The sequence below is a fragment of the Quercus robur genome, chromosome 4 (assembly GCF_932294415.1).
Source record: "Quercus robur chromosome 4, dhQueRobu3.1, whole genome shotgun sequence".
Taxonomy (NCBI): Eukaryota; Viridiplantae; Streptophyta; class Magnoliopsida; order Fagales; family Fagaceae; genus Quercus; species Quercus robur.
In genome coordinates, this window is record NC_065537.1 from 54,525,010 (window position 1) to 54,549,713 (window position 24,704).

Here is a 24,704-nt window from a genome sequence, read left to right on the forward strand (position 1 = left end):
AGTAGGTTTAGACTTAGGTTTAGAAACTTTAACATCTACATCAGAACTTTTACCTTTGTCTAACCTAGCAAAATAAGCATTTTCTTTATGATTCCTCTTAAAAGGAGGAATATAAATTTTGTCAGCTCTAGGCATAAGAGAAACAGAAACAGATTTGTCATCAACAACAAGCTTGGTATTAGACAAATTTTCAAGTTTAGCTTTAGACTCAACTAACTCTTGTTCCAAACTTTTCATCTTTTCATCTTGAGAGGAAAATTGATTTCTCAAAAATTCATTCTTTTTATTATATTCATCTAATCTCACAATCAATTTCTCTTTTTTAAGATTAGCCAATTTTAACTCTTTCTTGAATTTCTTAGCAATTTTCATAGATTTAGTTAATTCCCTACGAAGAGTTTCACAGGTATCAAAAAGATCAATAGAAACATTAGTGTCCTTTTTATTCAAATCATCACAAATATTAGCAGACAAACACTTAAAATTATCCATGATAGCTGGGATTAAGGATCAACTATAGGTATGAAAACCTAAAAACAAGAGCTAACCCACTCTGATACCTCTTGTTTGTTCGTTTAGACCCTTTAAACTAGATTGTTTAACCTAATTAATTAATCAAGTTGATTATTAGGTTTGTTATTCAGATCTAGGTTAAACAAGCAAATATCATATCATGCACAATAGCATAAAAGTAAATAATACCATGATATGATGACCTAGGAAAACTATTGAAAAGAACCGTTTCAAAGTAAAAACTTGGAGAGGACTTGACCTAGCTATCCTTAAGGTAAAGAAAATCAATTATAAGAGAATTGAAGTTTTTACAATCAGATTTAACCCTAAATCTATTGCTACCTCATGTAGTAACTTACTGACACGACCACGTGCAAGTTCCAAATCCACTAACTCCTTCTCTCAATGGACTTACTGCAACATAAGCACCTACACTTGTGACTTTGAGATCCCACTCAAAGGTTTTAGATCATCATCGGTAATGATCACGTAGCAGTAACTTCTACAGCACCAAATCTTAAGATTCTTCTAAGAATATTGTCGGTAGAAGACTTTAGAGAAGTTTGGGTACGAAAACCCTAGATCTACAATTGGAGGCACAAAATGCACTATTTTCTCTCTAAAAACCCCATCTAGGGTTAGCTTATAATATCCTTTAAATATTGGAAAAAACGGATCGTGATTTAGGCTTCAAACGGACAAGTTATAGGCTTTTTATGTTTACTGATTTTTTGCTGATCTACGACTTTCGATCGATCGAGAGGAATCGAACAGCAATCGAGAGAACTAGATTGTGACTCACTTTTTTCATCCTGAACTTTAGTTTTTTTTGTCTTGGACTTGAAAGTACACCATTCTAACTCAATAATACTTACTTTTTGTCATGGTTTGCCAACACTACAAACTCAAAACCTAACACATGGCTACCAAATCAATCACAAACTGTAAAGTCTATATTTTTAGGTTCGCAACCATGAACAAATTGTAACTTTTAGAACTTAGTTTGTCTAGTTGTTTAGTCTAGAAATATTCTATTAAATAAGACAAAAAAATTTCAACACAGATGAAGACTCAAAGAAATTAGAAAAGCATGTGCAAATAAGTTTTACTTATCTCGACTGATCAAGATGCACATCTCGACCAATTGAGATTTGGGCCAGATTTTAGATCTTGCTTTTATCTTAGCCGTTTGATATAGGGTTCTGATGAAACTTAAGGATACATAAATACAAACCGTAGAGCAAGTTTTGACATATTCAAGAGGGGAGTGTTATGTACACAGATCTGGAGTTTTTCCATACCCTTTTGGAGCTACAACTAGAGACTTTGTGCAAACAAGTGATCCAGTCATAAAGCAAAGGTGCTACATTCAGTCAACCACAGTTGCTGATCTAATTCTTTGAGTGGAGATCTCAAAGTCACAAACTGGAGAGTTTGTATTGCTAATCTAAATCTTTGAGTGGAGATCTCAGAGTCACGAACATATGAGTTTGTGTGCAACAGTTTCACAGTAGAAGAGTTTGTGGATTCGGAGCTACATGTGGTTACGTGAGTAAGTACTACATGAGGTAGTAGTAGATTTAGGGTTAAGTCTATTGTATAAACTTCTATTCTATTAGTGAAATGTTGCCTTGAGGATAGTTTAGGTTAAATCCTCACTAGGTTTTTTACTTTGAAACCATAATTCCAAAAGTTTTCCTAGGTCATCATTCTTGGTGTTCATGTGATTTGCGATTGTGTGATGTTTGTTTAATTCAAATTTAATTGCTTAATTAATCACATTAATAAATTGGTTAGAAATCTGATTGTATCTGACTCAATTGGGGTCTAAAACCCTAACAATTGGTATCAGAGCAAGTACACTTTGATAGGACTATTTGTTTGGAGTGTGATCTTTGACCCTTGTTGTCATGGAAATTGCTAATTGTCTTGATGTGCATAATCTTATTGGTTTGGGTGATTTTGATGACCTTCAAGAAGCATATGACAAGCTTTATAAAGAGTTTATAAAATATGCCAAGAAATCTATAAGATTAGAGGCTAAACTTAAGGAATCCAATAAGTTAGTTGAAAAATATAAGCAAATTGCTGAAAAATCCTTAGAAAAATTGAATGAAATTGAACATGTCAAAGACAACTTCAGAGTAAATCTTGAAGAGACTAACAAGTTGGTAGATGAGGTCAACATTGAGAATAATCCCTTAATGTTAAGGTCAAGGGCTTAAAAGAAGATCTAGTTAAGTCTAAAGCTAAACAAGAAAAAGTGTAAGCCTGTTGTTGAACCCAAATCTAAATCTACTCCCATTAAGCCTACATATGTTAAAGTGTATGTTCCTCATTTTAAGAGGAACCGTAATGAAGAAAAGGCTTATTTTTCTAGGAAAGACAAAGGTAAAAGGATTGTTAAAGAATTTCATGTTAAAAAACCAATGTCTAGATCTTGTCCTATGTATTAAGGAAAATCTAAATATATTCCTACTTGTCACCATTATGGTGTGGTTGGTCACATTAGACCCAATTGTTTGTAGTTGAGATCTCAATTTGAAGTCAAAGCTAAACTGACTTCAAGAGAGCAAAGTAGACCTAAGTCCACTCATGTTTGTCACCATTGTGGTGTTCCTAGTCACACTCGCCCTAGCTGTTTCAAGCTTCACCCTAAGAAGCGAATGTCTAAATTGTCCAAGGTACATGATCCTATACCATTGGTTGAAGAGTTATTAAAAGCCTTAAGCTTTCTAGCTCAGTTTCAAGGGAATGTTATTCCCTCCCCATCCTTTCAAAGATTTGATAGGACTTGTGCCTCTTCATCTTCACAGCTAAAGATTTGTGCTGTGTGGTTGAGGAAGGATCCAAAGACTTAATTGTCTTTATGTTTGTCCTCTGTTTGTGTTAGGTTCTAAATATTTAGGAATAAATGTTTAGGTTAAATGTTATGTAAGTTGGCAAACCGAGAACTAAAACATGTCTAGTTTAAGATTTTCTAAGTCTTAGAATTGTGTTAGACATTGCTTATGATGGTTCAAGTCAAGATTCAAGAATAGTCAAGCTACAGAGAGAAGAATTCAGAATCTGCAAGGCTCGACTAATTGAGAGACAGACTCAATCGATTGAGTATCAAATTCTACAGAATTTTAATCAGGCCTAAAGCCCGTGAAAATGTTTAGTATAAAAGGAAAACCCTAAATACCTTTCAAAAGTTCATGGAAGTCTTGTGAGTTACTCCTGTGAGAGTTGTGAGGTTTCTATAGCCTTCTAACTCAACAAACATCTACCGGAAAGAAGATCTATATTCAAGAACTGGTGGAATAATTTGTTGCATACAAGATAAAAAACTACTGATGATCTAAACCTTTTGAGTGGGATCTCAAAATCACAAATGTGGGTGTTTGTGTGCAACAAATTCAGATAAAAGAGTCCATAGATTCAGAGCTGTGTATGGTCATATGAGTAAGTACTACAAGAGATAGCTTTAGATTTAGGAAAAATCTATTGTAAAACTTCCATTCTATTATAGTGAATTTGTTGCCTTGAGGATAGTTTAGGTTAAATCATCCCCAGGTTTTTTTTATCTTGAAACTGGACAGTTTCACTAGTTTTCCTAGGTTATCATATCACTTGTCATTTTTACTTTTCTGCATTAAGTGATATGATTGTATGTGTTTAACCTAGATTTGAATATTAACCTAAGTATCAACTTGGTTAATTAATTAGGTTAAACTATCTGAGTGTACAAGGATTTAAATATTACAACAAGTGGTACCAAAAAAGGTTAACTCTAGATTAGGTAGTTTTACCTTGAGTTGATCCTTGACCCCTACTGTCATGGAACGTGTTCACTCTCTAGTGATCCCTTCCTACTTTGATGGGAATAACTATGCTTACTGGAAGGTGAGGATGAAAGGCTTCCTGAAATCTTTGGATGAGAGAGTTTGAACGTCAATAGAAACTGGCTGGAAAAGACCTGCCACTCTTGTGGCTTAATGGACTGATGCTAAAAAAGAAGCAACAAGCTTTAACAGTAAGGCTATGAAAGCGATGTTCAATGCTGTTTGAATAGAAGAATTCTAGAGGATCTAATGAGATATCCCATACTTCTTGGAATATCCTATAAACTGTGCATGAAGGCACTAAGGCAGTAAAAATTAATAAATTGTAATAGTTGACCTTGAGGTTTGAGAGCATTAGAATGGCAAATGATGAGACTTTTGATGAGTTTTATGCCAAACTGAATGACATAGTAAACTCTGCTTTTTAATTTGGGTGAAGTTTATGAGCAACCTAAGATAGTTAGGACAATCTTAAGATCTTTAATTGAAGACTTTAGACACAAAGTCATTGCCATAACTGAGAGCAAGAATGTGGACACTATCCCTGTTGATGAACTTGTAGATCCCTACAATTTTATGAGTCTGACCTTCCCAAGACTAACAAGTTCAAATCTATGGCCTTGAAATCTATAGATGATGTTGATGAAGGCGTGTTTGATGATGAAATCACATCTACATAGAATGCTTATCTTGCTATACATTTTTGAAACTTTTTGAAAAACAATAATAGAAGGGCAAGAAATCAAAATGTTGCTAACCCTAAGAATGTGAAGAAGAATGAACAAACTAAAAATAATTCTTTAGAGAAATCCAAAGATAAAATTATTCAATCTTCTAACAATTCTTAAGGTCAATAGTGTTTTGATTGTCAATGGCATAGTTGTCAGTATCGTATGATACGCGATTTGTATCGTACGATACGTATCGTATCGTGTATAAAAATTTCTGTATCGTATTAGCGTATCGTAAGTACTCATGAATCGTACGATACAGTGTGCATCATAAAATCATATGTATTGTACGATATATAGACAAATGCTTTAAAATGAGATTTTTTGTTAAAATTTGTACTTTTATTTGAATCTAACAAGTTGTTAGACTTGTTTTTAACACAAAAGAATGGTTACTTAATTTGACCTAATAAAATAATGTATTCATAAGTTTTTTTCCCTTCTCTTTCTCCTATAAAATTTGGACTACACATTACACACTTACACTTCACTTTAATATTTGCAAATTTATTTTCTATACTATCAATAAGATATTGATTGACAGTATAATTATTTTTTTATTTTTGTCATTATTGTTATAAGTCCAAGAAACTAGAATGCCAAGAAGATTTTCTTTTAATTATTAAAATAAAAAGAACAAGAAGAGATAGTAAATGTTAATGAAGATGAAGAAAATTTTAATGAAGAAATAAGTTTGCAAAATGATAAACATGATGATATCATTGACTTAGATGGGGTTTATTATGCAATATATGATGAAAATAAATTATTATTTTTGGGTCATTTGTAATATATTATCACTTTTGAATTTAAGCAATTTGAATGTGTATGTTATAAACACATGCTAGTTTGATTTATTTAGTTAGCTTGTTAAATATTATTACAAAAGTGATGAATAAATTAGTGATTAATTGAATATATTTAAAATTTATAATGAATATACCATTTATATATGTATATCTATAATTTTTTATAAATTTTATTAAGTGTTTGTGTATCTTGCGATACACGATACGATATGATACACGATATAGAAAAATCAAAAATCGATTCATGATACCATTCACATTTTGACAACTATGGTCAAGGGTTTGGACATGTAAGATTTGAATGTCTCACATAATTGAGGTCAAAGGGTAAAGCTGTGGCTCTTACGCTTAGTGATGATGAAGAATCTAGTCACGAATCTAAAAGTGATCAAGAAGGAAATTTCATGGCTTTCACTGCTACTACTTTAGTTGGTGAATCTGTAATTATTGAATAGAACTCTTCTGATGGGGAACTCTTTGAGAATGCTGACTTTAAGAGGCTTACAACATGCTATGCAAGATTGCAGCAAAAGATGCTATGAATGTTGATCTAAGATTGAAAAAGATAGACACTTTTGAGCATGAAAAGAAAAATCTTTTGATCAAATTGTTTGATGCTAATGAACAATAATATTCCTTGTAACTTTCACTCCAATCATCAATCCAAGCTTTAGTAATCTTCCAACTTGAATACTTTCCAAAAATCTTCAGATATCGAATCACTTTTGTTTAGGATTTAATTATCCAAAACCATTTGAGTTAGAATCCTACATAATTAGAAAGACATTTTCAATTATTATTGACAAAGTAATAACCATTGATACAAATAAACAAACAAAACTAATGAAGAAAGGCATACAATAAATAATAATTGAGAATAAATATCAAGGTCTATACGTACCAAGGTCTAGCATTACATATGCAGGACTGATTCAACAATCTACTTACCTATACACCATTGGATATACAATAATGAGTCCTTGAGGGAGATTAGACAGATTTGATAAGATCAAATTTAACAAATGACAGCACATTACAAACATTGTCATGATGACACCCAGGGTTAAACATTCATATATTTACTCTTCTATTATAGTGCTATGGGATTTTGTTACAATAACTGACCACAGATACCATGCTAGTGCTTTACTCAAAAATCCATTATGACCTACTAGAACTGAGAAGATAAATGACATGCTAGAACTTATGACCTACTAGATCGATGACCTAATAATTCAACAGTGGCAGTCACAATGTAGCTAGTTTTCAACTTCAAACATCACCTCCCATCTCAACATTTATGGCATATTACTCTTGGAACTTATCATGTCAAATACTTCATACCCATGATAGATGGTTCACCAGTTCAATGTTCTTATTGTATAGATTTTAAATGGCCATCATCTCTTCTAATTTTGTTTTGGCCGGGTGCGCAGTTACATAACAGGTTAAGAGTAAATTTGGTAAGTCAATACAACATGGTTATCATATCTTTTTTCTTTTTCTTTTTTAATTGATCACTTGTTTATGGTGGATTTCCTGTTGGGTTCTGTATATGCATTAGATAGAAGTCATAGAACACTAAATGTCCTTTTTACTTACTTGAGCTAGGTTAGTAAGGCCCTATTCCTCAGTGAATGTTTTACATCAACACAGATTGACCAAGATTAGCTCACCCCTGAGACTCATATCATGTCCACCTTTTTATCTACGCTTTAGCAAAAGCCATTTATGTCCCTTCATCTAAGACCAGCATGAAGTAAATTCTATTAAAATCAATTTGTACAAAGATTAGTTTAATTACAATATAAATGTGAAAAACAAAATCAGGTGTCACTTGGGAAAAGACGACTTAATTTGTAACGATTTTATACTAAAAGTTGGTAGGGCAAAAACACCATATCTAAGAGTTAATTTCATTCTTCTACATTTTTTTTTTCACATTTTGGATTTTTATCAAAAAGCTAGAGGGCACCATATTTAATTATTTATAAATCAGATAATGAAAAAAAAAAAAACACACACACACATCTAAGAGTTAATTTCATTCTTGTACTAATTTTTCATTGTGAACTTTTATCAAATAGCTAGAGGGTACTTACATATAAACTAGATAGAGAAGAAAAAGATGAATAGAAATAGAGTGAAATAAGCCTTTGTAGCATATCTTGATGAGTCATACTTAGTTGCAATGTTAGTGTTTGTACAACCACCCTAACAGTCCAACAAAGCAAGTACTGAGATGATTAGGGAGAAGAAGGATTGAGCATGGATTTTTTTTTTTTTTTTTTTTTTTTTTGTTAAGAGGAAGAGTTTTAATTAATGACATCTACTTTTGATGATTGTCCTTTATCATCAGACCAAAATATCAATTGATTTTTGGTATTGGCAATGATAGAACCTCAAATCTCTTATTCAACAATAAAAAAATTTACTAGTTAAGTTAACTGGACTCATGAAATAAAATGAATTTGAGTGTTAAAACTTCAAACAGTATGCAATTTGAGTTTAAAGTTTAACTATAGTTTGGTTTTGTGCTTTGCCATTTAAAATGGCTAAGTTAGCATTGTTATATCAGTAGCCTTTTATTATTGGTTGGGAATACTTGAAATGTGAAGGATTGAGATCCAGTGCAATAGCTAAAAGCTATTGCACTGTGCAATTAACCATTGTGTGTTAGAGAGTTAAAAAAATAAAATTTAAAAATGAAATGGTAAAAAGTTGAAGGTTAAAAAAAATTTTATTTAAGGGTTGAGATTTTTTTTTTTTTTTTTTGGAGATAATATAGACAGAAGACTTAGGAAATAGGGAAGGAGGGAGTGGGAAGATAAGACTTACAACTAGGGGTGTTTGCAGTGTGAGGCAGTGCGGTTTTGGACCATTTTTAGTACCGCACTTTGCGGTATGGCTTAGCCAAAACCATAACTGCACCATACCTCAATCATAATCGTACTGCATCTCATTTTTGCGATCACATGTGCGGTGCGATGTGTAAGATGCGGTTTGAACAGTTTGAAGCTGATGTATCTTTTAAATTTTGGGTTTTTTCTACCCAACCCAAAATTGATTTTTCCCTTTAGTTTGAGCCAAGTTTTAAATTATTGAGCTAATTTTTCTTTATTTTACGTTGGCTTTCATAGTTAACACTTTTTAGGATTACTAAACTTTTTGTTTTTGTTTTGAAAGCTAGGGATATTAAACTATTAATAATATATTTAATATTTAAAAAATAAATATATTAATATATAGAGAGATTGTGGTGCGGTGTGGTTTGTGCTTTGTGCTTTTTTTTATCTATATAAAAAATAATAGGTGAAGCAGAGAGAGTGTGAAATTGAATTCCAAATTAGAACTCTAATTTTGTGCCATTTGTCTAGAATCTGAAATTGAAGTTGAATTTTGCATCATGTGGCTAAATGTATGTGGGTTCATTCTCATTAAAACCACTTCCATGTATCGGGTCAAGTGAGTTATTGTGCTAATTAAGTTTTTTCTTGATTTTGTAGTCAAACGCGAAAACTAAAGAGATTAATATCGGTGATAAGAACTTGGTTTGGGTACATTGCATAATTTCCAAAAAGATAGCAAAGCCAGAGTTTGCATCTTTGTTATAAATTGCTTACAAAGTTTGCATCTTTACATTTGCACTGAGTTTCGGATTAAAGTGTTTTTTTCTTGGTTTTGACATTGAGTTTTGTTTACTATTCACTTACAAAGTTTGCATCTTTACATTTGTTATAAATTGCTAATATGTGATTAGATGCACATTATGCCTAAAGCACATTATGCCTAAAATTCACTATCCTTATATTTGGCTTTTTGTTTAGGTTTGGCACCTATAAAATGAAGAAAGCACTGCTGTGGACCGATGGATGATACTTTTTGCAGGCTGCAAAGGAACTTAGTGATCAATGGAATCTCACGCGAATTGGAGAGGACCCGGCTTTAGATGTTTGGATGGCAGATGTGAGTCATTATGTTTTTAAAATGTTCAATGAAGGTAAAGGTTATGAATAATGTAAATTTTCCGGAGAGAGATTTATTATTCTATATTTATGCAAGTTTGGTCGCTTTCTTGGAGTGGATCACTCCACCCTGTCTTTCTACTGGAATTTTTTATTCAGATTGTTACAATTTAATTTGAAATTTTATTTGAATTTTTCTATTGTTGTTACTATCATATATTATCATTCCAATTGTTCAATTAGAATCTGAAATTGGAGTCCAATTTTACTCTACACGTGTACAATCTAATTATTTTTAATTTTGTTGTCATGTGCAGAAGCCAATGAGATGAAATTAATAACACATTAAACACTCATACTTTGGGAATCGGTAGTACCAATCTAAATCCATTGGACCTACTTCGTGATAATACAACTATGAAGGATGTATAAAAACACGCACAAACCCCTCTCTCTATAAAAAAAGATTGGAGAGAATTTCTTTTATCAGCCATGGAACTTCAGAGGTTTTTTCTTCACACAAATGCCCATCATGTTACAAAATGACCCATCGTAAAACTACAAAATGAGTACAACTCTGAGGGTTTTTTTTTTTTTTTTTTTTTATTTTAAATTTTTTAAGCTGAGAGAATTTCAATCACCAATAGAGATTGAAGATTCAAAAGCGTGAATGGATCTTTTGGATAAACATTGTCACCAAGGTTCATCTTTCTGTGTAAAATATATATACTGCTAAGTTTTGTTAATGAAATTTTCTGGTTAATAATATGAATTTAGATTTAACTGAGTCTTTTAAACATGAATAAACTCATGATTAATAATATATCTATTCCCGTGCGGTAGCACGGGGCTACATACTAGTTTATTATAAAACTGCAAACTGTATTGCATCATGCAGTGCGATGTGGTACATTGTTACTTGTAGTGCAGTACAGTTATGTCATTTTGAAGGTAATTTTGGTGCGATTTTTACGATTTATGTGGTTTGTGCAATTTGGTGAATGCCCTTACTTATAACACTAACACTTATAGAAGGCCTTAACCTATTTAAGGGTTGGTATTAAAAATAACTTTTGTAACTTTTAATCGATGCCCTGATCTCGGTCAAAACCAAATATCTGAACGGGTGGTTCTGGTGGGACTGGAAAGTTTGTCACTTTTAACGCGTTTTCACAATTCTGTGTTGACGTCAGCTGGGACCCAATACCCAATCTAGTTCCACAAAAAAAAATCTATCAAATATCAAAGCTGATATTTGAGTGCAAAGAAGCCGAGTTGCCGCTGCCATCTTCATCCTAGCCTTAAGAGGTTAGTCTACAACACTTTGGTAACCTTACTCTTGTCTTTCAATTCAAAGGGTCTGTGTGTGAACGTGTACATTTTATGGAACAACATCTATACCCATGTAAATTCATCTGGTGCAAAATTGCACCAACCCAAACACCTTAGCTACCTCCGATGGCTTTCATAACAGTCTCGAACACCATTTTCAGTGATATGGAGGTATTTTGTAGTTATGAAATACATGAAGGAAATAGTAAAAGATATACCAGGCTTGGGTATTTTCAATCCACGCATGCTTTGGCAGAAATATGATATATTTTCTTCTTTAACTTTTTTTATTATTTTAAGTTCATTTTAAACATAACTGTATATTTTTTTTCTTTCAATAAATAAACAAGTAGGTTAAAGCGGATCTGATTTTAGGGCGTAAGGTTAAAATGAGCATAAAGCAATCTTTAAAAGAAAAAAGAAATACAAGAATCTTAAACATTTTGAGCAATTAAGACTGATATATATATATATATATATATTTTTTTTTTTTGAGAAACAATTAAGACTGATATTTGAATTCAATGATATAGTATTTATCTATCTATCTATCTATATATATTTAATAAAATGATATTGTATAATAATTAGATAAAGTAAAAGCATATTTAAGTTCTTTAAAATGGTAGATGCGATTTTTTTTTTCCTTTCTAATGATATAATGAAGCTCTCTAATATTGTTAGTTTTTTCCTTTTACATTTATTTTTTTTTAAAGTGAATTTCAACTTATGGCATCCGCTCCTGATGATAGCTCTTTATCATCATACCAAAACACCAATCAGTTTTTTGTGTAAACGAGGATTGAACCCCAGATCTCTTATACAACCTCAGAGACTTTACTAGTTGAGCTAACTGAAACCCACTCCTTTTACATTTATTCATTGTTGATATATATTTTATATTTTCTTCATTAAATATATATGAAAACATGTGCCCCTTTCTTGTTGATGTACTTCCTCCGTCCCACTTTATTTGTCATTTATTTCATTTTGAGATATCCCAAAATATTGTCCAATTTCTAAAAATAAAAGTCATTAATTTATTAATGTTCCTATTATACCCCTATTTTATTAATAGTTCAATTTTTTGATAAATTTATTTAAGGGTAGTTTTGGAAACTTATACATTTTTAAAAGGTAAACAAGACAATAAATGATGTCCCCTTAAAAAATTTGACTTTTCAAACAGGACAAACAAAGTGAGACGGAGGGAGTATAAAATAAGAATAAATTAAAAAAGAGTCCGAGAAAGAAAAGAGAAAGAGAAATAAAATCTAAGAATTAAACATACTTGTGGGTGCACGATTATTTAACGGCCCAAGAATGACGGTAGGCTCGTACATAAAAGATCCCTCACAATATGATTTGTAGAGAGTGGGCTTAAAAAGGCTTGCTTTTGATCACGGGGCGATGATCCGGCCCTGATTTAGGGGGGCTCATGTAAAAAAGGGTTCAGCCTAAACATCCAAACCCTATAGCGTCGTAGCCTAAGGGGTTGGACTCCTCGGACTTAGTCCGAGGAGCATTAAGTTCTTCCCCTTCTTCTCCTTTTCTTCCCCCCTTTTTTCTCTTGGCTTTCATTTCCTTTTATACTCGTATTCCTTCCTCTCTTTAGGGTCCACGTGTAAGCTTTACCTTCGGGGCAGAAGACTTGTCCTATCAGCCTATACCTCAAGTGGTTGGGAGTAGACGTAAAAGTTGAATAGCTTGGTCAAGAATAGGGGCTTGTCAGGCACAGAGTTCTCTACTACAGTATGGACAATCTTTTCACTTATCCTATCCGTGCATTAAACTCCTCCTTGACAATAAGTCTCCTCAGATCAGGCCCTGGGCCTTGATATAGGGCGGGCCTGGGCCATGAATTTTATGGCCCACAATACTTATTTTATTTTATTCATATATTCTTATATAAAAACTTAAATAAATAAGAAAACTTTGTTCAATGATGTGGTATTATTGGTTTTGCGTGCCAAACATGCGATATTTTTATGCAATTTATTAGTATTATTATTTTTGTAAGTTTGTTTAGCTATTAAACTTTAATAAGTCTAATGACATATATTTTCTACAATTGTTCATATGACTTGTCATGATTAACGCATAATAAAAATAACGTCAATAATAAGTCATTTAACATGATATTGATTTAATCACAATTTACATCCTGTGAAAAAAATTATCCATTACATTACTATAAAAAAATTATTTTTTAAAAAATTCATAACTATAATTAATGTTATAATAAAAATATTATCATTGATGAATTCAAAAAATTGATCGATCACAAAATAGCCATATGCACACGTGAAAAATTAAAATGTTCACCTGTGAACATTATTGATTTTTCTAAATACTGATTCTAATGGTTTGTACTTAAACAGACTCTGTACTGAGCCTATTCTGGCTATTTAGTTTTTGTGATATATCCTTTGTTTTTCAAAAAAAAAAAAAATAAATAAATAAAATGTCATATATCCTAAATACCTTTCGTTTAAATTATCTGAATAAGTGGGATCCACAGTTGTGGATTTTCTCTATTCACATTCGGTAGCATTTTGTATGCATGCATGCAGTAGATAACATTCCAAACCTTGGCCCAATAAGGTAAGTTACCTGTTGACTCCTCCTTTATTGGATCTAATCCAAATATTTTACAGTTGGGCTGAAGGTATCAACTCATGGGCTGGAGTTGCTAATTTTTTTAGGCTTACTAAAGTATTGGATTGTTGACTTAAGTTTGTCAAGAACTCACCCCATGTAGATTTTTTTTTTTTTTTTTTTTTTTCATTTTAAAAAAAATAAAATCCTAATAAAAATATGGCTTCTAAAGCACAATTGCCCAGCCCAAAAGTTTAAAATTTTGGGTTATTTTTTCTTCCAATACTTGAATGTAAATGATATAAAAGGAAATAATTCTAAATATTGCGTAACAATTACATGGGTCAAACTTTCCAAAAATCAAAAACTATATTTTAAAGGCTAAAACAAATAGATTGTATCAACCGTGGAATAAAGTTAGCAGTGTCACCCACTCACCATTATATGTGAGATCCTCTATGTAAATGGAGTTACTTGTGTAATAGTGATATAAAATCTTTTTCTGCAAAATGGGGGAGGCAACTGCATTTTTTGATCCAGTTGACCATTTATGAATTAAATTAAATGATTCATAGGTTTCTTTTAGTGGGAAGGAATTGTATTAAAGCAAAAATTAAGTACAAACTGATCTGCATCAAAAATCAAGGCCAGATGGCAATCAAGGCATGAGTGAGCACAAGCAATAAGAATGTCTAGAACTTTTGGAACTACTTGTACATTAATATTTAGGATGCCCGAGTTGAAACAAAGTCATTGCATATAGCTTGATTACGAATGCAACAACAATGCTCGGTAGATCCCAAGTTCCTATCTTGTCCCCTATTAATTACAAGTCATGCGAATGAGTGGAATAATAATACATCTGATTTTTTTTTTTTTTTTTTTTTTTTTTTTTTTTTTTTTTTTTTAAGATGTAAGAACATGTGAATTTGAACATCTGTATGATTTTACACTTCCATTTTTATTTTATTTTAAAAAAAATTAATTAGATACATAAAACTTGTGTTGCCTTACTTCTTCGCTTACTTTTTTTTTTTTTTTTAATTTTTTGAATCAACTGGATCTAATTTTTTTATTTCAGTAAATGTGCAAGTAAGCAAGAGATCAATTCCTCCATTTCAAACCATGAGATCTTCATGTCTTTGAATCCATTGCTTCTTGCCCTTCTCCAAGAGGATTATCACAATCACCTACCAATGGCAATTATTGAGACTTTCCAGCAGAAAACATCTTTCGCCTCAATTTGACATAAGTTGATAAAAAGTGCCAAAGGCCTTCCACAATAAATAATCATGATCTAAATGAAAACATCCTCAGCAACACTAGCAGGAAGAGAGAACCTGATTATCAAAAAAAAAGGAAGAGAGAGAGAACCTAGTTCAAAGTTTATCTTAGTGACTACCAACTTGGTACATGGAATGCAATGAATGAACGGGGTCACTACAAGTATGTGAAAATAGCGAAATGGAATGGCAAAAATGATATAACAATATCCTTCCAAGAAGAAAATCACAACAACATTCTTAAAATCAAAGTGGACAAGCATGATCAAAAGTGCATAGGTAAAGTGAACATCTATAGAACTGGTGTTTCCTCCATTTTTATTTTTTAGTAGCTAGGTCCACAAAATGCTGTGAATACCTCCCAATCCTCAACTTCTGACTCCTCCTTACTTCACCATTTTTTGGAACCAAATCATCAGAGAGAAGATTCAACAGAGTAGATTTTCTTGCTTTGCCCAACAATAGCAACAATCCACATTCTAAAAATTTGATAAAAAGTTGACCAAAAAACTCTAAGAATATCGGTATGAAATTGCCTCTTAAAATTTCTAATATTTTAGAAACTATGGGTTTGCTTAGGATTCATTTATTTTGTTGAAATAGAAAACTTTTTGTTGAAAGTACTGTAAATAAAGGTAAAAGTTAGCTGAAATAGTATAGTAAGACCTATGAATAGTACTCAAAAGTGTAGTGGAGTCATGAATAGTAACAAAAATAAGTTGAATAGTAAAATCAGTTGGCTTTCTAATTTAGAACCAAACATATGTGTTTAAGAATGAATTTTAGTCCAAGGAGGGATCCCCTGGTCTTTAATTGGTGTATAAGCTACAATGGACTCTTGATGGACCTATTTGGGCCAAGGGGTGAGCCACACTCCACATTTTTGTTAGGATTTTTTACCAATTTCTTACGTGTGAGTGTGTGTATGTAATTACACTCCTTTCCCTTCACGTTTGGGGAAGAAACATCTCATTTCAAAATTGAAGGAAAAAAACACTTCCTTCCTCCTTTGACATTCCAATTGACCAAACTTTGTTAAATTAATATGAGGTAATTACAGTTCACTTTTTTAGGTTTGAAGGGAAAATACACTTTCTTCCTTGACGTCAAATTGACCAAACTTTGTAAAATTAGTAATAATAAAAATGTTGTGTATTAACTTGCCTTTTTTTATTAGTGGATTTTAAAAATTATCCCCCATTTCATAATTAAAATTAATTGTTTAAAATTTTTAATTAAAGTTATTTTTAAAATATTAAGTATGAATTTTTTTTTTCAACAATTTATAGAGAGATTTGCCATTGCAAGAGTTTTAGTACTTGATAAATTTTGAATGTTTATTCTAAATTTATTAGTTAAAAAAAAAAAAAAATCAACCATGGTTAATCTTTTGTAAAGAGATTCTTATAAAAATTTAAAATATTTCCTTACTAATATAAAGTATAAACAAAAGGAGAGAAGTGTCAATTTCTTCAAACTTTAAAGGAAGGGGAGTGTTTTTTCCTTTTAAGTTTGGAGTGGAGTGTCATTTCTTTAAACCTTAAAGAAGGAGATTGTAATTACCCATTCTTTTTCTTTTTTCCTTTTTATTTTATTTTTTTAAATTCACCCCCTCTCTTTTTGCGCAACTTCTTTTTACAAACCATATTGGTTTCCCACTCAATGTTTCAACCAAGGATTAAGATCTTCTAGAGTTTTTAGTGTACTCTATCATATAGTGTTCTTTTATAATAAAAGATTTAGATCATGCCACGTCATCAATCCACTAACAAAAATGGTAATTATAACCTTAACATTTTTTACTCTTAGGTAGAGTTTGGATAGCGTTTTTGAGCTTGCGTTGTGCGTTTGCATTGTTTTTCTACCCGCAAATACTTTTTTAAGTAAAAACAACTTTAAAACTGAGTCCCACAGCATTATTCACACATTTAAAAATTATTTTGGTATAGTATTTTCAGTTTTTAGTTTTCAACAATAAGCGGTATCCAAACAGATTCTTAATGTCTTTTAGTTGATGATTTTTTTAAAAGAACAAATTCATGGCAGCCACCATAGCTTAGGAAGCCATGAAAGAACATTAATCAACTTAAGTTAGCACAACCTGGGATTGATTTAATTTCAAAGGATGAGTATTGATTAATTTCTCACCCTTTATTCTAATTTTTTTAAAGTCTTACAGTAATTTTTTGAATTCAATTGCAAAATCTGGCCAGGGAAAGTATAGATCTTATTTTTCTGCCAAAGTCACAGATCGTTAACACTTAGGAACAATGGAACATAGAATTTGATTTGGCTGCATTTGCCATTTAAAAAATAACTTGCAGAAGTACGTTGGTGGGTTTTAAACAGATTCATTCCAATGAGACCATGGTTTGAACTTAACCAAAACCTGTAGATTTGTTGAACGAATTGAAATATTGAATAGAAGGGGAAGAAGGTGATTAAGATGGCATTTAGAAATTTATCATTCATGAGTTGTTTTTTGTTTGTTTGTTTGTTTTTTTTTTTTTTTTTTTTTTTAATTTTTTTAAATTTTTTTATAGAAAGTTTTACTAGTGAATTGATGACATGATATTATCTAGAAATTTTATTACATCAATATTTTGTAAAAATTTTGTAAAATAGTTTGTGGCGATAGCATTACTCTAATGATTTTTAGCAAATAACTCTTTTTGGGGAAATAAACTAAGTTTTAACTTTTTGTCACCCATTTAACACAAAATTTACTAAAAATATATCTTTTGATAAATACTATACATAAAAGCTATTAAAATAGGTTGCTACCAAACAGATCTTTTAGTATTGATTTTGAGATTTTATAAATTGTCTTATTAAACTTGTAAAGCCTTAAAGCAAGTAAAAGAAAAAGGGATTTGGACTACTTAAAGAAACTTAAGACACAAAAAAAAGGGAACGCAATTATTTGTGAGACATGTTTTCTAAAGAGATTTAGAGAGTTTTTAGGCCATTTTGAGGGTTACTTGATTGTGAATTTGAATGGGAAAGGATGGGGTGTGTAATATAGTCAGGCTCAGCTCTGCAATGGGTTTGTAATACTAGCAAACCCAGGCTCTGATCCAACATATAACGTTATTAACCACAGATTTTTTTTTAATAAAATAAAAATGTTTTATTGAATATTGAGTATTGACCATAAGAAAGAAAAGTATATTGGGACATTAATAAAAGCATAGTGGGACATTAAAATGATATAAGTTCAAATCGGAAGCTCTGTTTTGGATAATGTCAAGAGGGAGAGAGATAGTGCAGTATATACTATATAGTCGGTGGGATTGAGAAGCTCTTTGGAAAGAATGAGTTGAAAAAGGAGACAAGCATGAGTTGAAAAACGTGCCTCTCCTTATCGCTAACTCATCAATGTCTTTCGTACGTCCTAGCACAACTTTATAAAAGTCTTTGGCTGATTTCACACAAAGAATTGTGGTTTTTTCTTTCTTTTTTTCCCACATTGGACGAGAGGGTTCCAAAAATTGATGAGGTCATATTCTATGATAAAAAAAATGCTGGCTTGGTAGAATAGTTTGAATAATATTATTTGTATTTTTTTTAAAATATATGTGAGTAAAAAAGTGTATAAAAATACATATAATATTATTTAAAAACTAAAAATATGTTACTAAAATATTCTACCAAATGGACCCAATAGCCATGGCCCATGGGAATAAAAATGTTGTCGTCTGGCGCCACTAAAGTCCAGAACCAGAAATGTATACTCAAATGTTTTATTGTTTTTTTTCTCCTTTCTAAAAAAATTGGTAGTTTATGACATAACGCACTCAAGACTCATTAGCCACGAAGGTGCATTGATTTGCTTACATCATAGAAAATGACATGAGAAATCAAAAAATATTTAAACAAAAGAAGAAACTTTTCCACTTTAATGGAGCACAAGGCCTATATAGAGGTTTGCAATGATAGCCTGTTTCTTCAATACTAACCATTGCTAAGTAAATTAACACTTTATAGCAAAAGTTTAGATTACTAGGTATGAGAGAAATGAGGGGCTCAGGGAGAGGAGGTGAGGTAGGAGACACTCGGAAACTTAGCCATCCATTACGCGAGTTTAGAGTCCGAAGAGTAAGAATTGTGCAGAGGGTGTATGCAAAGAAATCGAAAAGCTTTCATCTTCAACTTAATCAAGCAAGGTTAGTGATAAAAATCTCAGTTTTCTTCTTTTGTTAGCTTATAGTTTATGTAACATTGGTGCAAATTGGATATTATGATATTATCACACCAAAGCACCCCAAGAAAAGATAGTAGTAATATAATAACAGGGATGATTGCATATAGCTTATATAATTATGTGATAACTATGTTCCCCAACTTATTTATAATAGAAATGGAACTGTCTTTAACTTTTTAAGCTATAGAATTATCTATGTGATGGGATATACTTAATTGTGGTGATTTTTGTTCACTTGCACCTTTGATTTTATAGATTTCTCTATCATGATCATTGTTTATAATTGTGCAAGTGAGCAGGACTTCATATCCTCTGCCCCAACTCATGTGGTCTTTGTTTTCCTGATTCAATCACTGATTGGCCTCATCCAAGTGGAGTATCAAAGCAAAATTCAGTCACCATTTGACACACATCCGATAAGTATGTGGACTTCCTTTGGGGCAATCTGCATCTACAGCCTGGGACTTGCAACAAAGATGGAGCCCAAAACTCATAGCGCAAGCTACTCTAAAGTTCTCAGCCATGTCATTCTCATTTCTGGAGTTCTTTCTTCAGCGTCCCTGGCATCGACTTTACTCCCACGCTTTATAATATGGGCCATCTTACCTATAATGTTAGCATATATACTGAATAAGCATGTGTACAAATGGCTTTACCAAGAAATTGTGAAAGCAAATTACCATGCATGTGAAATCCTTAATAGGTTTCTCAATATGATGCAGCGGCAACATTTGCCCATGTAACTTTTTTCTATGGCCTTTAGTTTTGACAAGAATGGTTTACATAGCTGCCTATAAATTTTAAGTAAATAAAAGTAGAACATTTTGCTAAATTTAAGTATTTGTTAACATGTTCTTGATTTGAATTTTGGCAATATGATATAGAATTATTGTTGAATAATGCTAAAAATACAAACTATTTTATAAAAAAAATTTACAAACTGCTGATATGGTGAATGATTATTGGTAAATGAAAAAATAATATTAATGGTGAGTCTAAATAAAAATCAATAAGAGGCTAGACAGACCAATATTTTGTAAAAATATTATAAAATAATTTATGATTGTAACATTATTTATTGTTTGGATCAAGAAACAAATCTGCCAATTAAGGTATGATTGGTTAGGCGAAAAAGACTTAAGGGTCCTCTGCTTCCTTGTCTTGCCTGCCACAAGTGTGCCTCCACAATTTTTCCTTTTTAAATCTTAGTTCAAAGCACCATAAGAAACCATAAAAACAAAACAGAAAAGTAAATTAGTTGTACTTCTTTCCTCTGATACTCGTGGTTTGTGTCCAAGTGTGGAATTTATAACCAATAGACGTGGACCCCAAAGTCCCTGCATTTGCAAAGATAGCTTTTTGGTGACGACAGATTTTCCTTTCATTGGTGAAACATTGTAAATTATGAGAGAGTGCAAGAATCCATTCAAGTTGTAGCAAAGATGTCAAGGGTAGTTCTTATTGTTTATCTTCCTAAAGACTCACCTAGAAACAGGGTCCTGTGTAAGATTCGGAGAAATATTTTTGGACATTCTTGTTGCTTGGTATTTTGGGTTCTTTAGGTAGTCAGAAATCTCATTTTATTTGCTTAAATTGAGTTGTAACTGAGAATTAGGATGACAATAGCAGATAGGATAGACAGTTTGGTCTGTTGTTTTGCTGTTTGTTAATAAAAATAACCCTTTAGCCCGCAAATGTTGTACTTGTCAAAGATTACTAATAAAGTGCGCTATATTTCTCATTGATTTATTTATTTATTTTTATATGACCAATCTAATTTTAAAAGGTTACTAGTAAAGTTAGAAACTAGCACTATAAAAGTTGCATATGGAACTCAATGTAACTTTATCCGTTTCACATGCATACTGCATCATCATGAAATCTCGTCCCTTTTCTGAGGTCTTGAATCACCAAGACTTTGGAAAATATGTTGACTTTAAGACCCAACAATATCATTCATCGCAGGACAGTTCTTTGTTAAAAATACTCGATGCAATGAGTAGAAGCATAAAGAATTTAAGAAGATTAAGATCAATATAGTTCTAACAATGATATTTTTTATTTTATAGACCAATTAGTAGAAGCGTAAAGAATTTAAGAAGATTAAGATCAATATAGTTCTAACAATGATATTTTTTATAGAACAATGAGTAGAAGCCGATGACATTTAGTGTGTCACCCTCACAAATCACGAATTTAAGGTTCATTGAGGCTACTTTGGTTGTCCATGCAAAAGTAAGTTCTCCTTTATGGTTCCTTGCTACCATTACCACACTAGCTTTGACTTCACCTGTGGTTGCATTAAAATTAACCTTAACAAAAGGTGGGATAAGGAGTCCCAAGAGTTACCTCTTTTTGCAACCTGGCCTGAAAATTCCAAGACATTAGATGTGTAGAGAGGGAAAATTCCCGACCTATCGCAAGCTGACACGTCACATTACCAAGTCCACAAAATACAGCCAATTACAGAGCACCATGTATTGCTGCTAGGTTTTGCTATCACTATTCAGAAGCCAACAGAAATTTGCCAAGTGTCATGCAAGAACCAATCATGCATCAGCGCACGTGTAAGCGATGACTCAAGCAGCCTCACACGTGTAAGCGATGACTCAAGCAGCCTCACACGTGTAAGCGATGACTCAAGCAGTCCAGCACGTGTAAGAGATGACACAAGCGGACCAATCAGGCTGTGACATGTGTCACCAATCAAGTTCCGTCACGTATCGCTCACCCACCCCAAAACTTCTATAAATAGAAGCCTTCCTGAGACATTTAGGAGGACCAGAATTTAGAAGTGAAAAAGCTCTGCGAAGATCAAGCCTCAAAGCCTTCAAGAACTTCAAGAACTTCAACCCCAAAATTGAAGAACATTCGAAGCAGAATCATCCAGATCATCTGCCTAGATCCTAAAGTTCACGGGAATCAAGCCAAAAGTGTCCAAAAACATCAACAAATCACAAATCATTGAAGCTCAACGGATTCAGGCCTCTAAAGCTCCGAAGAACTTCCACCACAAACCTTCGAAGACGAAGAATGCACGAAGAACACGAAGAACGCGAAGAACAAAGGATTTCTAAACAAGCTCATAGCCAGAGATTCATTGTAATTCCGTTTCAGTAATCTTCGATCCATCCCTCAACCAAATTGAAAGATATTTTGTGTTCAAGTCAAATCCACATTACCATAAATCTAATCAATAAGTTTTGCAAGGAGATCGAATCAGAGGATCACTCTTTTGTAATTCCAGAGAATTGTACCACACAATCATCAATACAAATTCGCATTTGTGAAACTATTTTACTTGTTTGATTTATTTCAAACTAGAAATTTAGTCGTTTACAAATTCTGGCACGCCTAGTGGGACCTCTCTGCCTCTCATCTCTTCCTCCTTCAAAAGAAAAGAAATTCGACATCATTTTGCTACTAGCTTCAATGGCCTCTAGCAAGAATGTCCGAAAGTCAGTGGTTGATGATTCCAGTGCTGATGAGTATGTCGGCCCAATCACTCGCAGTCGGTCCAAAGCTCTTGATCGACTCCAACCTTAACCAACCCAAGAAAGCCAACCTCCTGCTGTCACCTCTCTAGACTTTCTTGCAAATAGGAAAGCTACCACTAAAGATTCATCTGCCTCGAAAGATTTGGAGACCAGTAATGAATCATCCCCAACAAAGACCTTTTCTATCAACTCTTCACCCGTGATGAGAAACTTAAGGAGTGAAGTACCATTGACTCATCCTGTTTCATTATTTTCCCCGTCATCTATAGAGGTCATGCCAGTAATGATGACTAACACCTCTACCATGGAAGAAAAGATGGCTGAAATGGAACAAAGGGTCATCCTTCTCACAAAGGCACTTGAAGAAAAGGATGTCAAAATTGCAACCCTAATGAATAAGCTGGAGGTACAAGATTCGGGTGAATCAAGTCTTGGCCTTGAGCAGCCACCTGGCTTTACCTTCAAAGGAGAAAACGCCAAGGGTGATAAAGGAAAAGGAGGTGAAGGCACTTCTCAACATGGACATTCCACCTCAATGGCCTCAATATCTGTCCAACAACTGTAGGATATGATTACAAATACCATTCGAGCACAATATGGAGGTTCTTCCCCAAGTTTTCTCATATATTCCAAACCCTATACAAAGCGCATTGATAACATGAGAATGCCAAATGGGTATCAACCTCCCAAGTTCTTGCAATTCGATGGCAAAGGAAACCCTAAGCAACACATTGCTCACTTTGTAGAAACTTGCGAGAATGCAGGGACTCAAGGAGGCCTCTTTGTAAAGCAGTTTGTCCGTTCACTAAAAGGGAATGCCTTTGATTGGTATACAGACTTAGAGCCTGAATCAATCGATAGCTGGGAACAACTTGAAAGGGAGTTTCTCAACCGATTCTACAGCACACGACGCACAGTAAGCATGATGGAGCTTACCAATACTAAACAGTGGAAGGATGAGCCCGTCGTTGATTATATCAATCGGTGGCGTTCTTTGAGTCTAGACTGCAAGGATAGACTTATTGAAATATCTGCTATAGAGATGTGCATCCAAGGCATGCATTGGGGACTTCTTTACATCCTTCAAGTAGTAAAGCCTCGAACATTTGAAGAGTTGGCAACTCGTGCGCATGATATGGAATTAAGTATTTCCAGCCATGGAAATACGAAACCTCCCGTACTTGAAGAAAGGAAAGAAAGACGGGAAATAAGGAAAAATGACAGGAATGCAAAAAGTAATATCAAAGACTCAATGAATGTCAATCCTGCCCCAATCAAAATTTCAACAAAAAATGTGAAGGCCAATGAAAAGAGGCTTGAAGGAGGTCAACAACGTGAGACGCGTCGCTCATCACTTAAGGAATGGGAACAAAAGGTCTATCCTTTCCTAGACGCCGATATGCCTGAAATGCTAGAACAACTGCTCAAGTTGAAATTAATTGAATTGCCAGAATGCAAACGACCGGAAGAGATGAGAAAAGTTGATGACCTGAACTATTGTAGGTATCATCGCATCATAAGTCATCCAATCCAAAAATGCTTTGTTCTTAAAGAAATCATCATGAAGCTAGCCAAAGAAAGGAAAATCGACTTGGATTTTAATGATGTTGCTCAGTCAAACCTGGTCACATTTTCTTGTGGGTTACCTAGTTCCCTGTCTCCAAATACTATGCAAGAGGCAAATACCACGCTCATCCATTTTGGTTCTCTAGAACCGGTTCAAGTTCAGCTCTCACAAAAAGCACCTCATTATAATTCAAACGATGATAAAAGGTCAACGACGGATGAGGAAGAAGGTTGGACAATGGTTGTTCGCAAGAGATGGAAGAAGAAACGAGCATTCCCTCTTCATTTGATCACCCAAGAGTCCAAAAGAGCACAAAACCAAATTCAGCCTTGGTCAAAAAGAATGAGTGATAAGAGGCAAAGGAGACTGGGAACAAAA

General features: G+C 33.0%; 1 protein-coding gene across 1 annotated transcript; it reads left to right on the forward strand.

Annotated features, from left to right (window-relative positions):
• Window positions 1–18,978: 18,978 nt before the first annotated feature.
• LOC126724490 (uncharacterized) lies at window positions 18,979–20,046 on the forward strand. The gene is made up of 2 exons (XM_050429003.1): window positions 18,979–19,224; window positions 19,555–20,046. Exons 1-2 carry the CDS (start codon window positions 19,067–19,069, stop codon window positions 20,003–20,005), a joined length of 609 nt encoding a protein of 202 aa, XP_050284960.1. The 5' UTR covers window positions 18,979–19,066; the 3' UTR covers window positions 20,006–20,046.
• The last annotated feature ends 4,658 nt before the right edge of the window (window positions 20,047–24,704 follow it).